Below are 15000 nucleotides of genomic sequence, written 5' to 3' on the forward strand. Positions count from 1 at the left end.
TATTAATGATCTTCCAAATCACATCCTTAAATCATTCGTAGACATCTATGCTGATGACACTACTATCTATGGTAGCACATCTAAGACCGTAAACGACCAAGTTCTCTCTGATTCTCTCTCCTCTGATCTTGAGCAAGTGGTACAATGGGGAAAGAGGTGGCTTGTTACTTTTAATGCATCTAAAACCAAGCTTTTATTTTTACATCATCAACTCTCTGATCCCAATCTGGCATCAATTGAAATGAATGGCTCTCGTCTTGAGGAGGCCTCATGTTTTGACAAGCTTCTGGGCTTGACCATTACTCCTAATCTTAAATGGAACACATCCATTAAATCTGTTTCCAAGGCTACTGGAAAAATGGTGGGATCCTTCTATCGATCCAGTAGATATCTCACTGCTGATGCAATTCTCCATCTATATAAGAGCCAGGTACGTCCAATGATGGAGTACTGTTGCCACATCTGGGCAGGAGCTGCTAGAAAGGACTTATCCTGCCTTGATAGAGTTCAAAATAGACTTTGTGGCTTAGTGGGGGATGCCCTTTTCTCTTCCCTGCAACCTCTTTCTCACAGAACATCTGTTGCGAGTTTGTCTCTGCTTTATCGTTATTTTCATGGCAGGTGCTTGGCTGAACTCCATTCTATGGTCCCCCCTCGCCAAACTTTCACAAGAAACACCCGTCTAGCAGAAAACACTATCACTAGTTTCCCCCACTCTTTATCTGTGCCTAAACCTAAGCGTAGATTCCATGAGCAAAGCTTCTTTCTTAGAACTGCACGCCTATGGAATTGTCCTCCGTTTTTCTGCTTCCCAGCTGATTGCAATATGGTTGTCTTCAAGTCTAACGTAAACAAGTTTTTGATGAGCCGTTCCATATAAGTTAACAAATTTACCGAATCTCCATTACTAACGGTTACTATATTGTCCAATTTCTGCTGTACACTCTTTAACCTTTATCCTCGAGTTGCCTCTTGGCCTTGATAAATGGTGATGCCTATGTTAAAAAAAAAAAAGACAATTTTATTTTTGAAGTTTTTATATGCATATGGACTTAGCTCAGATTGTAACAAATAATTCTGGAGAGCTATATGTTTTGATTCTAGCTGATGGCACTCAAGTCATATTTTTTTAAAAACTTTTGAGATTATTATTGTATAATGGGTACAATCAAGAGTTTGGGCTCTATAATAATAAATATGAAATCTGCAAAAATAAAAATGTCATATTTAAGCATATTTTATGACTGGACAACGCTGGGCGGCCTGCTGGTATATATAAAGTGACCATGTCTCTCTCAGTGCGGAATTGTCTCTACCAAACTGTTGTCAATTTTTGGTCTATGGACTTGAAATTTGATATATAGGGGATTCAGACCTGTGGAACAAATTCGATTTGGTTTTTTAGCCGGTAAAAATAGCTGTAAATGGGTTAAAATTGAAAAAAAAAGGTCAAAATTGATTGAATGTGTATTTTTTACGCATGAATAAATATACATTTATACCTTTACGTTAATTTTTTCAATTTTCTTATGCATTTGGACTTAATAATGAATAATGCTGGAGCATTAAATGTTTTGGTTTTGATTATAGTTGATGGCACTAAAGTCATATTTTTTTTAACTTTTGAAATTACTGCAATATATTGGGTACAATATAATAAGTAATTGAGAATTTGCTCTATAATAATAAATACGAAATCGGCATAAATGAAAATATCATATTTACGCATATTATACAATCGAGTAATGTTGGGCGTCCTGCTAGCATATATATATATATATATATATATATATATATATATATATATATAATGTATGTTAAATGTTGAGACAGTATGTTGAACAGAGTGCAGTCTCGATACTGAGTATGAAGTAATTTCCAGTAACAAAGATGGCGGCTAAGAATCAAATGCGGTTCGTGACATAGCCAACGGCGAACTGATTGAATCCAAAATTCGACAATTTTTATAGTAACTTTGGAAGATTTTCATTGGTTGGTTAGCACAGCCGATGGTTATAAAAACAATTGTCAAAATCATTGGTCTCATACCCCTGCATCAGGAATCAAAAACATTTCACAATATATATATATATATATATGCATATTTCTGTGGAAATATATTTTATTTCCTTATAATATGTACCAATCCTTATTTAAGAAGCTCAATGTAATTACAGAGCAATATAGTGAATGAAAGACAAAAGTCTAATTTCCAAAGTTCACGATGTTTACCATCTTATAATTTATTCCTTTAATTCAGTTGACATGTACAATTCTTGACAGTATCTGTTTCATAGCACAAAATCAATCACTTAATTATTATATCAAATAGTGAATCTATTTTGCCTTTAACTCATCAGAAGAAATAGCAACAATCAATCCGACAAAAGGAAATAAAGTGTGTTTTGACATGATTAAAATTCTAAAATTCAAAATGCCGTAATGGAAACATATATGGTATTTACAGCTTCTCTTCCAATTTTCGGATTTTAATCATGTCAAAACACACTTTATTTCCTTTTAACAGATTGATTGTTGCTATTTCTTCTGATGAGTTAAGGGCAAAATAGATTCACTGATTGATATAATAATTAAGTGATTCATTTTGTGCTACGAAACAGATACTATCAAGAATTGTATAAGTCAACTAAATTAAAGGAATAAATTATAAGATGGTCAACATCATAAACTTTGGAATATAGATTTTGTCATTCATTCACTAATATATATAAAAGGCAAAATGTGTGTGACCATTTTGTGTATGTCTGGCAAAGGCTTTTCTCGCACACGGTCCTGGGTTCGTTACTATCGCTTACAACTGTGTATATAGGTCCTATATAATAATATCTAGGAATTAGGAAACCGCGTAGCGTATAGATTTATTTACGTTGATTTTTACAAAATTATTGCTATTTTGGCTTCTCGCGTGTTGATTGGGCTTTTTAGTATAAATAAAGTGAAACTAAACTCAAACGATGTCTGGCATTGCACTGGGGAAAAACGTCCAGAAGCAATCAGCTTTGATCAGACAGTTCTGGACAATTGGGAGCTGCTTCCCCCCTCCCCAACATCTGTTGGGGGAAGAAACAGTTAAATTTGGGTAAACAAGCCCAAACGCTGTGTGACTTCTATTTGACCTTCTTAATTAGGTCAAATGAAAGCAGCAGAGTAACGCCTCTTTTTATAGTTAAATAACCTGCTTAACGTTGTCTGTCGCTGTGGCTCAATGGTTAACGTAGCACTTTTTTTTTTTTTTCACACATTAATTTCCAACTAAAGGGTACGGGTTCGATTCTCATACTCACCTATCAAAACATTTTTTTTTATTATTATTTAACACCTCCCCCCCCCCCCCCGGAGTTTTGATTTACCTCCAGACACCCGGGCATCGCTAGTATATATATATATATATATATGCTTTATTTATAGAAAGTTTAAACTTTCTGTAAATAAAACGTAAATAATACGCTCTTATTTTTGGATTTTTCCTAGTAATAAAGCACTCTGCTGGAATCCTATTTTCCAAAAAATATAACTAATTATATATATATATATATATATATATATATATATATATATATATATATATATAATGGACATGACTGAAGAAACAAGAGCATGCTACACCTGTGAAGTAAATAAAGGGTTCCATTTGAAATTCAGTCCAAATTCTCAAGTTTGACGAGATACACTTGAAGAAGGTCGGAGGTTACATCGACCAAAACGTTGTTAAATGAAAACAGTAGTTCTATGAATTCAAATAATATGAAGTATTAATGTATAAATTCAGAAAAGAAACATCGCTCATGGAATGTGAGGACTAAAGGAAAAAGTAAAGAAGGCAAGAGTTAACGACAGCTGCTGTTTCTGTCAATCTCCTTTTCGTGTCCGACCAATTTTGTCTCTCCAAAGAATCTTTATCTGAAATCGAAAAATGATTATTGCAAGATTGGAATGGTAAAGTGAATTGAGTGTCTGAGAATAATCATCTGTATGACAGATATTTCTTCTTCTTCTTCCGACTTGAGTTCATTTTCTGGGAGAAAGAAAAGAAAAAGGGAAATGATTGTATGACTTGTTTACAAAGAAGACTTAATGAATTCTGAGAGTCGGCAGCTGTTACATTGGCATCATGAATGATCATTATGGTAAATTGATTACAGAGGATTAGTCACACTCAAGCATATAAATAAAAACTAGATTTATCCTGTATTGTCAGAGTAACAATTATGTTAAATATAACTAATAAAATTGTTTTTTGGGGCTGAAAAAAAAACATGAATTCTCTCATTCTGCCTGTTTATATATTAAATGACACAGCTATTGTTCTTCTAACAATTTGTTTACAAAAAGAAAAAAAATTCATTTAGAATGTAACAGTGACATAATTGTGATCTACTAGACTTTTAATTAGTTTAACAGTTTATCCTGTACATATTAGGTTGGTGCAAAAATAATGTCGTTTACCTATCTATATATCTATAAAAGTGAACGTATCTGTGTGTGTGTGTGTATGTATGTGTGTGTGTGTATATTTCCCTACGCAATAACTCTGTCAATTTTCAGTCTACAGACTAGAAATTTGATATACAGGGTACTGAGATTTGTGAAAATCTTTGTGATCTGTTTTCGGCCAGAAATTTGGCTGTTAAGGGGTCAAAGTTCAACGATTTGACCTTTGAGAACTTTACCAAACTCCTCTGCCAATTTTGAGTCTAAACACTTGAAATTTTAGATATAGGTCCGTTGGACATGGATCTAACTTAATAACTGTATTTACACCCCCAAAACAATAAATGTTAAGGGGTCATAATAGGGGTCAAAGTTAAAAAAATTGACCGCTTTTTTTTTTTTTTTTTTTTGCTCAACGTACACCTCCAAACACCCGGGCAACGCCGGGCTGAAATGCTAGTATATCTATAAAAATGAACGTGTCTGTGTATCTGTGTGCGTACATTTCCCTACGCAATAACTTTGTCAATTTTAAGTCTGCAGACACAAAATTTGATATACAGGGTACTGAGATTTGGGAAAAATCTGTGTAATTCATTTTCGGCCAGAAATTTAGCTGTTAAGGAGTCAAAGTTCGACGATTTGACCTTTTAAAACTCTACCAAACTTCCCCGACATTTTTTTTTTTTGCTCAACATACACATCCAAACACCCAGGCAACGCCGGGCTGAAATGCTAGTATATATATATAGTTGAACATCAAAAAATGACATTATTTTTGCACCAACCTAATAAAAAATATATAAACATATGAACATACCTAACCTATACATAGTGGCCATTTATTGGTTGTTTTGTCTGTGATACATTTTACATGTGGAATGCATTACCTTAATGCTAATTGGAAATAATTTTCCTTCCCCCATGTGATGCCCCCTAGATTAGGAGCGACATATTTTTTTAAAATATATTAGCTCTGGGCATTTGTTTTGTTGTTATACAACTCATCAGCACAGCTGAACCTACAATATATATATATACGTATTTGGGAAAACTAGTAATTAGTACAAACCTGAAGAGATTGCTCAATACTATTGCAGAGCAAATATGTGTTTTATTTATTTTTTATTACCGTTTTATCTGTTTGGTTACATGTAACCAAAGTCTGACGAGACTGTTGGATCGTAAACATGGTCCAACATCAGAAACATATGTAACCAAACAGATAAAACGGTAATAAAAAAAAACACACTCACATATATATATAGTTTTCAAAGTTATAGCCTGTTGACTTAGAATGAGTGCTTTATATCAAATTGATGGTTGAATATGGTTAAATTTGTGCTCATTTTTGCATTAAATACTAATCCCTATTAATCCAGAACTGTTCATTGAACAGATATGATAATACTTAGTTTGCTGCACCTTATCACAAAGGTCCATACAAAATTTCAGCCAGATCAATAGTTTCTGAGAAAAAAATGAAACGGACTGATAGACAAACAAAGGATGAAGATAAATATAATATAGATTTACTTTTGCACTTGAATGTTCTTATTCACGGAGTGATTGAATTTTTGTGTAGGATAACATTTCTGTTTAAACTTTTTTGCATCTTTTACAAACACTCAGACTTTAACAAGACATCATATCTCTTGCTCACCTCTCACTAGGACTCAGATGAGACAAAAATCCATTTTAAAACATAAATAGGACAATACGTTATATCTCTATCTTCGTTTCTATCAATTGCTTTGCTAGATGAGATGAAACTCATATTTCTATAATACATATACATCAGCAGACTCAACCTATTTGGTATTAGTTTTCATAACTCTTTCCATCACACGTTTTGAGTTAATGAAACTGTTTGAATAAAATTGATTAAAACTGTAGAGAATAAGTTTATCCTTTTAACCGTAACTTGGAGTCCTTTTCTTCACGGAAAGTAAGGATAAATATTGATGTAATAATTATATTTTTGATTATTCACGATACTGTTCTCAATTTGAGTGTTATTTGCACAATGTTTCAACCGATGGAACCTTTGGCCTTCTTAAGGTGTATCTTGTTGAACTCTGGAATCTGCACAGAATTTCAAACAGAATTCTTGATTTAATATACGGAATTAGTGTGCTCTCGTTCTGTCAGTCATAACCGGGTAGAAGTCTTAAGTAATTCATATCACTCACACCGAGAATTGAATCCTCAACCTCCATTACTCACAATTAAATTGTACCTAGTACTTTATCCGTTGCTCCATGGGCCAATCCTGTATCAGCATAATCACAAGATACCATTCAATAGTTTTTTCAAAAATGCAAACAAAAAATCAAGTTTAAAAAAAAATTTACAACACACAGTTGTTTAGCTTTTCATCCGTGTAACTTGTCCATTCTTCTTCAATTTGACTTTGAAATTCTTCAAGGTTTCTTGTGGGGGAAAACGGAAACGGACATACAAACGGCCTACCTGTGAAGCGCCCACGTGTCTGCCTGTTATGTACGTTGGACAGGAAAAAGAGAAACCAAGATGGCGTCTGCGATATTTAACAGAAACGGTCTCATGTGATCTCGTGAGATTCACGTGGGTGAATATAATATAAAGCAGGTCGCTTGGAGGAGTAAGGGAGTTTTTGCTGTACAGACGGTAAACAAGTGACGTTACAAGACAGACGGTTACTTAGTGCATTGGAATGAGTGAAGGAGGTTCCATTTCTACATTTCTTGATTGAAATACTCTGGTTTGAAATGTTTCCCCATGCCCAGAAATCAGCTAGAGGTAAGGAGCGAGGCCAACTTCTTTTTTTCATCCATGCAAGATTGTAATATAGTCGTTAATGTCAACATTCGGGACCCACATGTTGTATGCAGACAGTCACAAGGAAACGGACAAGGAAAGAATTCAACTCGGTCTTTTTTTCAGTGAAACAACAGACGTTTATTTACAGGTACTTCCAAAATAACGCCTTGTCTCTTGTTTAAAGTCGTCTTGTACTCCAATGTGCTTAACAAGACTCTGCCGTGCCGAACATGCAGTACTCTTTGTCCGGCCATGTTTTTGGACATGTCTTTTCCTATCACTCTCGGACCATGTGTGTAACACTTTTATTTCTCCTTGCTGTGATATCACCTTGCACATGGCTCTGACATTTGCGTACGTTGGCTGTCGTACAGCTGCTGCAATATGCGCATCTGCGCTCTGTTACAAGACCACATTCTATATTTTGAATGATGCTTCCAAAAACTGAATAAAACTGCTGGTTTTGGACTTTCTGTACTTCAAGTCTTTGCCTCCAAAAATTAATTTGTCATTTTATCGATTAAAAGAAATTTTTACTTTGCTTTTGGATGTCTTGTACATGTTGATCGTTTACTCAATGGTAATCTCGCAGACGTTTCCTTTTTCAGTTTCTTCAGTATTGTAAACACCATTTTTCTCTATTTTCCTTTCCAAAGATCAGCTAATTATAAACATATAAACATTTCAGTTCGCTCTTTCACAACAAAAAATATTTCACCTTGAAAATATTAAATACTAGTAGATGTACCCAGCATTGCGCAGGATAAAATAATTTGAACATAACTAATAAAACTTGACAAACACATGAATCCCCTTGTTTTCTCATTTAAACTGGATTTTTGTGTTTTTTAGCTTGGGTAGGTGCCGTTCATGCTAATCAAAGATATGTCCTCGACAATCAGTCCAACTTTGAAGTTTTTTCAAGGCTTGCTGGTAATGAAACCCTTTGGCATTCAATGTGCCCTACAACCAGAAGTCCACTGAGGTGAGGTTGGAAGAGCAAGACAGCTTCTCTTGCATCCTCTCATAATCACATTCCTTTCTCCAAGTGAAGCTTCCAAAAATGAATAAAACTACTTGATTGATGTGTGCCATAAAAAAGTCTGTAGAAGACATAGTCGCATTTTGTGTGTGTGTAGTTGGCAATCCCTTCCTCTATTGTTAAGTAGGGGAATAAAGCAAGGTGGTATGGTCTCCTTGCCATGAAATGAAGACATGAAATATGCCGGTATTAAAAACACCAAATAAATTTATTTGCAGTGGATACCAAATAAATGATAGTAAAAGTTCAGTGAGAGATTATAAGTAATGTTACTTGTGTTTATAGTCTTTGATGAGAGGTCGATGGCAAGGTCGGGCCGATTAGCGTTGGCTAAACCGGAGAGGGTTTTTAGCGTGACATCTACACTCTTTGATGTCCAGCGAAGAAAGAGAATGAAAGAAGTAAGCAGATATGAAAATGAGGTGTTATGCCCCCTTGTAGCAAAGAATGATGTTGCCAGAGTTAAGGGGCGATAATCGTGTTTGCCTTAAGGTCATGTGTTTGTGTGTCCACTTGTGTGGAGAACACGATTCCCACAAATGTATATATCAATTTTTATGAAAAAAAACGTTTCCTTCATTTTGAGACACCTTGTTCATATTGATCATTCTCATATGTGATTAGCAGGGCTACCCGGCCTTGCGTAGAACTATAGAAACAAACAAACAAAAAAGTTTGTGTAAGAACTTTATATTAAAACTACCATCTCCCTACCTATCTTAATCTGGTTTTCTCTCTTTTCTTCTGCTCTGTTTTTCCATATCTATCTCCATCACTGCTTTTTCACCTATGCCCAGCCCATTCCTCTCTTGTTTTAATGTATTGAAAATAATAATGTAAGTCATTCACATCTCCTTTATATTACAATAACATTGGAAATGACTGAAAAACTGCTCCTCCCCTCACCCACCCCGACAAAACCTGACCCAAGAATGAATAACTATTTTTAAATTTGAGATATTATTCATCCAGGGCAATGCTAATCAAGAATATACCAATTTAGTGGGTGTTTGTTTCATAGTTTTTGTTTTTTTCTTACTTTTAGCTGGACTTATAATAAACACAGTCAACTGTGGTCTGGTTAGATGAGGAGAAATCCTTCTAGACTGAAACAATTTAAAGTTTTGTCCCAATCCATAGTGCTCAGATTTGGGGAGCTAGATTTTCCCCTTTGTGTCTAACCATGCCCTTATAGGGAGTCAAGTAAATAAGGACTATGTTTATTTAAAATAAAGATGTTCTTTATGTTTTTCAGAAGGTGGAAACATGTCTGATCGTATCGATTTAGACAAACCTCAGTGGGATAACCGGACCTTTTATGGCAGGCTCCGTTATTTCGCCTGGGTTACTGACCCCAGGACATGTCTGACCCCAACTGCCAAACTTTATGAAGCCAAAGATCTTATTGAAAAATACAAGTAAGTAGATTTGTCTTTTTTGGTTTATATATTTTCATTCATGTATTAATAACATTCTCATTATCTATGTATTTAACAAATGAAGCGGTACTCACCATAGGTGGGCTGAATTGTCTTCCTCCAAAGGAGGAAGTTTCATGGAAATATCAAATTAATAAGCAGTCCTTAGTTGCGTGTATATCAAGCCAAGGGAGATGACGATGTTAGGTTTTTGCAGTTCTTTTTATTATCTATATACTACTGGTGAGATAATTAATTGAAATTGAAAAAAATCGGAACTTTTGGAGGTATCGCAATTGGAAAAAGTTGTGCCTATTTTCTGATCCCCAAAATGGTTCTATTAATTGTTTGTTTTATTTTTTTTACTGTTTTTGTTTTAAACTTAATTTTCCATTTTTTTTGCAAGTCATTCATGCCTAGCGATCTTAACGTATGTTTAAAAGACATTATTTTGAAAGCCTGTGATGTTATAAGTGTGCCGTGGGTGAGACGGCTAACGTGTTTGCTTTTTTCACCCCCTTTTCCTTGTTTGCATTACAGATTTGAACCTGGCTACTGTGGTTCATTTTCTTTTCTTTTTTTTTTTTTTTTACGCTCGCACGGACACTCACTGTTATTTTGATTGAAGAAAAGTTTTTTTGTTTTTTTTTTTTTTAAGGGTTGGGGGTTGGTTGCTCGATTGCCTTACTACACCACTTCTCGACACCTGGGCAATGCTGGGTACCCATGCTAGTAGATTATAAAATGTTTAGAATTTAAAACAATTTTTGGAGATGGAATTTACCAAAAGTGGTAATGTAACAATACGGTCAACCAATTCTTCAACCCCATCAGATTTTTCACATAATGGCTCGTCACATAAACAGTTAGATTTTTAGTGAGTTAAACAACATGTACAGGTGCTTTGTCAATTTTTTGCTGTTGCCATTTTTTTCACTTTTTAATAAGAGCAATTGTAAAAGTTATTAAATAATGATAATACAAAATCATTTTGCGTTTAACAATCCTCTTGAGGGAGGGGATTTCTTTTTTAATATATTGTATACCTACATCCCATGTGGGAGGCAACAACTGTTCCCAACGAACAACCACTCTCTCTCTCTCTCGGTTCACATAAACAAGAAAGATTTTCTCAGCTTAACTACATGTCTCTAGCAACTTCCTGTGTATGATAGCATATCTTGATGTAGCTCTAATACTCAGTTTTTATCTTCTAATGGAATTTTCCATTTATCTGCTTCCTATTGCTACCAGATCAGACTGTCTGAAGATATTGACTTCTTGGCCTAAAATGCACCAAACATTGATGTTATTATAAAATAAATACACATCAAATGCGCTTGAAACCAAATCACAACATAATATTAGAAAAATAGACAAATATTTTACTTGTTTGAATTTATCACAAATATATTTCAGAGGTATACTCCATCTTCAGTGTGTTGTTTTTTTTTCTTTTTCTACTTTCTTGCCATGTTGTTAATCTGGAGAAAGGGGTCTGTATAGAGCCGCATTTGATGCATATTTTATTTTATTAAAATTAAAACAACGTTTCCATATTGAACTCTCATTCTTTGACGTTATTCTCGCGTTACTTGCGCACAGTTCAAACAATTCAAAATACAACGGCCAGATACAACGTGCAGCTTTATACGGACTCCTTTCTCCAAATTAACAACATGGCAAGAAAAAGAAAAAAAAGAACAACGAACACACTGAAGATGAAGGCTACCTTTGAAATATATTTGTGATAAATTTCAAACAAGTAAAATATTTGTTTATTTTCCTAATATTATGTTGTGATTTGGTTTTCAAGCGCATTTGATGCATATTTTATTTTATTCAAATTAAAACAACGTTTCTATATTGAACTCTCATTCTTTGACATTGATGTTATTGTTTTTTTTTGTTTTTTTTCTAACTTTTTCTTTGCAAAACTTGGTGCTTATGCACTTATGTTACCATGCTAATTTTTTAAAATAATATTTTCAAGTTTTATGATAGCTTTTTTTTTTTTTTTATTAAATTTTTTAGGTAAAAGTACAGAATAGTTACAAAACATCTTCCCTCCCCATTTTAAGAATAGCTTTTTAAATAATGTTATTTCAGCATGGTAACATAAGTGTCCAGAACTCAATCATACTTTGCAAAGTCAAAAACAAACAAAAAATTTTCCTCTACCAAACAATCAATCCAAAGACTAGATAAATATTGGAGCGTAAAACCTTTTTCCAAAATGGCTGGATTCAGCATTAAATAATTCAAAAAGGGTTGATATACGATAAAGCAAAACAACCAAAACACTTTTTCTGCTTCACATAATCTTATATTGTTGTTAACATTATTTTTACATGCACATCAACATAGAAACAAACTGAGAAAACTTTTTAACAAAAAATAAAAATCTCTTACATTTTTTTTTGTTTAATTTTTTTTTATTTTATAGGAAAGGAGAAGAGCCAGCTGGGCTTAGCCACCAACAAATCCGAAATGCCCAGCAATTGACCCTATCTGCTTTCCATCCAGATTCGGGGGAATTACAAAATTTTGTCGGTCGAATGTCGTTCCAAGTTCCTGGAGGAATGTTGCTCATTGGTTGTATGATCTCTTTCTACAAGTATGTAGCTTCAGTAATGTTTTTTTCTTTCTTTTTTTTTTAATGGGGGTCTTGTGTTGATATAAAAAGATGACCAAATTTTTCTTGAAAACTGTAAAAATTATGCTTCTGAATTTTTGAGATGAGGATTGATAATTCGTATTATTTAGATTATTCAGGCTAGTGTTCTCATCTTGAATGTTATTTTCACTGTTTTTTGTTTTTTTATTAGTTGGTGTTTGAACCGATTTAATATTATGAGATGCTTTAATAAGTTTCCAGACCTTTTTTGTACAGGCATTTAAAATTCTCGTAGACACTTGAAAATTCAGTATGTTATTGTTATACATCTGGTGAGATGACTGACCAATTTTTATGATTTCAGGTCCAAATGAACAGCTACACCAGGAATTGGAATACACCCCACTAAAGCCTGATTGTCACAACTGGTGAATTTCAAAAATGCAGTCTGGACATGAGGACACTTTATGCAATAAAATTCTGTTTTAAACTTGGAAAAAAATGACACAGAACATTTTGACCATCTTGTATGAATTGAGCATCAGTTTTTGAATGGCATAAGAGATTCAAGGAAGCCAGGGTGTCTGTGAGAAATGATGAGAGGCGTGAAAGAATTAAGGAAGTCAGAACACCAGAGTTGATTGACCAAATAAAAAATTTCATGGATAAGGACCATCGTGTGTCTATAGAGACAATAAGTGCACAGTTTGAAGGTCAGTGTAGAAATTGTACACACACTTATTCGCAAGGAACTGAAGATGTGGAAGATTTGCGCAAAATTTGCCCCAATGCACCAGTCCACAATTCCATCCTTGTCACAGATTATTTGACCAAGATGGGCATCAAGACCGTTTCTCACCCTCCTTATAGTCCAGACCTTGCTCCCTGTGACTTTTGGTTATTTCCTAAGCTCAAGAAAAACCTTAGAGGCTGTTGTTATGAGACAATTGTGGAGATGAAAGCGGCTGTGATGAGAGTCATTAACACGCTCACAGAAGAGGAATTCCATGAGGCTTTCCAGAAGTTGTTGGAACGGTGCAACAAGTGCATTGCAGCAGGAGGAAATTACTTCGAAGGGGACTAGAGTTTCATGTGTATACTATCAATAAAAGTGCCGGTATGAAAAAATGTCTGGAAACTTATTGAAGGCACCTCGTATGTTTCTGAATTTTTTAGATGAGGATTAATAATTGGTATTATTTAGATTATTTGAGCTACTGCTCTCCTATTGAGTGCTCTAATATTCTAATATTATCAATCCTCATCTATTCCTTCACCTTTCCACTTTGGAGAGATTAGCAGGGACATGGCTCCAGATTGAGGAATTCAGTAAGTTCAGTGTTTTTTTTTTTGTTTGGTTTTTTTTTTTCCCACTCGCATTTTTACTGTCTTTATGTAAGTAAATTTGTGTCATCGTTTTTGTAAAAAAATTTTTCTTTTCAGAACAACGTCTGCTGTTGTGTTCTGGCAGTGGGCTAACCAGTCTTTTAATGCCTTAGTTAATTATACAAACCGAAATGCTGCCTCTGATATTTCCAAGAAGTAAGTGCCATCTTTTGAATTTCAATCTTGCTATAAATGTATTACATCTTATGCATGCTGACAACATTTATTCTTTTCCGAAATTAACCCCAAAACAAAGGAAAATCTGTATAATGTGTATATCCATGACAAAACGAAAAATATATTTCCAAAATTACGTAAATTGATCAAGTAGTTTCATTTTTAAATAAGGAAATCAAATTTTATGAGTATCGGAAGAGTGACTATTTCGCTTGCCATTAAAAAATTAAAAAAAAAAATACGAAGGAGATAACTCAACAGTAATTCAAACTTGCGAGATTTATGTTGTAAATGCTTACAAATTTCCATTACTCACTTAAAAATAATTTTCTTTATAAAAAATTGATCAATTTATATAATTTTTTGTTATGATATTTTCGTCTCCTCACGGGTTTTTCTTGATTTTTTTTTTGGTATTATTATACAAACACCGTGACAGCGTTAGGGTTAGGGTTAATTCGCTGTCACGGTGTTTGTATAAATTTACCTTTTTTTTTTTACAATAGGAGGAATTCTGGACAAGAACTACAACATTATATACATATGTTGATGATAGATGGGATGAAATCACGTAGATGATAATTGTAATATTCATAGTGGCCATCTTCGATAATCCCTAAAGAAAAGCAAGAGGTGTAACTCAGTTTCTTGCTAACATAGTTATGTCCCTTTGTTCATTAGAATTTGGCCTGACTTCATGAACAAAAAGGTCATACAATAATGATTATCTCCTTTTTCTTCTTTTTCTTTTTCCCTTTCTACCTTTCTTATAACTTTTAAGAAAGTAAATATGTAAATAGAGAAAAAACAAAAGAACAGTAAAAATAAAATAAAAAGGTCTGACCACAAATGTCTGATGCTATTTATAACCATGATGACGATTGATTGATTGATTGTGTGCAACAAAGAGATAAAAAAATGAAAGGTGAAAACTTTGAAATACTTACCTCTGTATGGTTCAATCGATTTGTTGTGGTGGTCATTTATCATCAATTAACAAAAGGAGTGTACTGAAAATATGCATATTGTTTGTTTGTTTATTGTTTTTTTTTTGCTTGTTTTTTTTTACTTCACCCCAAACAAGGTACACTGTCACTGAAACATAA

At 33.9% G+C, this 15000-nt stretch overlaps 1 protein-coding gene across 1 annotated transcript in view; it reads left to right on the plus strand.

The window, feature by feature from the left end:
* Positions 1 to 15000, plus strand: part of LOC145248116 (sideroflexin-2-like) — a 68869-nt gene that overhangs the window by 33226 nt on the left and 20643 nt on the right. The window contains exons 2-4 of the mRNA XM_080109907.1: positions 9552 to 9714; positions 12161 to 12331; positions 13775 to 13873. Of these exons, the coding sequence (XP_079966033.1) occupies positions 9563 to 9714; positions 12161 to 12331; positions 13775 to 13873 (422 nt within the window). The 5' untranslated portion in view covers positions 9552 to 9562. The remainder of the gene's footprint in view (positions 1 to 9551; positions 9715 to 12160; positions 12332 to 13774; positions 13874 to 15000) is intronic.

This window comes from Euprymna scolopes, chromosome 26 (genome assembly GCF_053919585.1).
Source record: "Euprymna scolopes isolate OS-2025 chromosome 26, ASM5391958v1, whole genome shotgun sequence".
NCBI lineage: Eukaryota > Metazoa > Mollusca > Cephalopoda > Sepiida > Sepiolidae > Euprymna > Euprymna scolopes.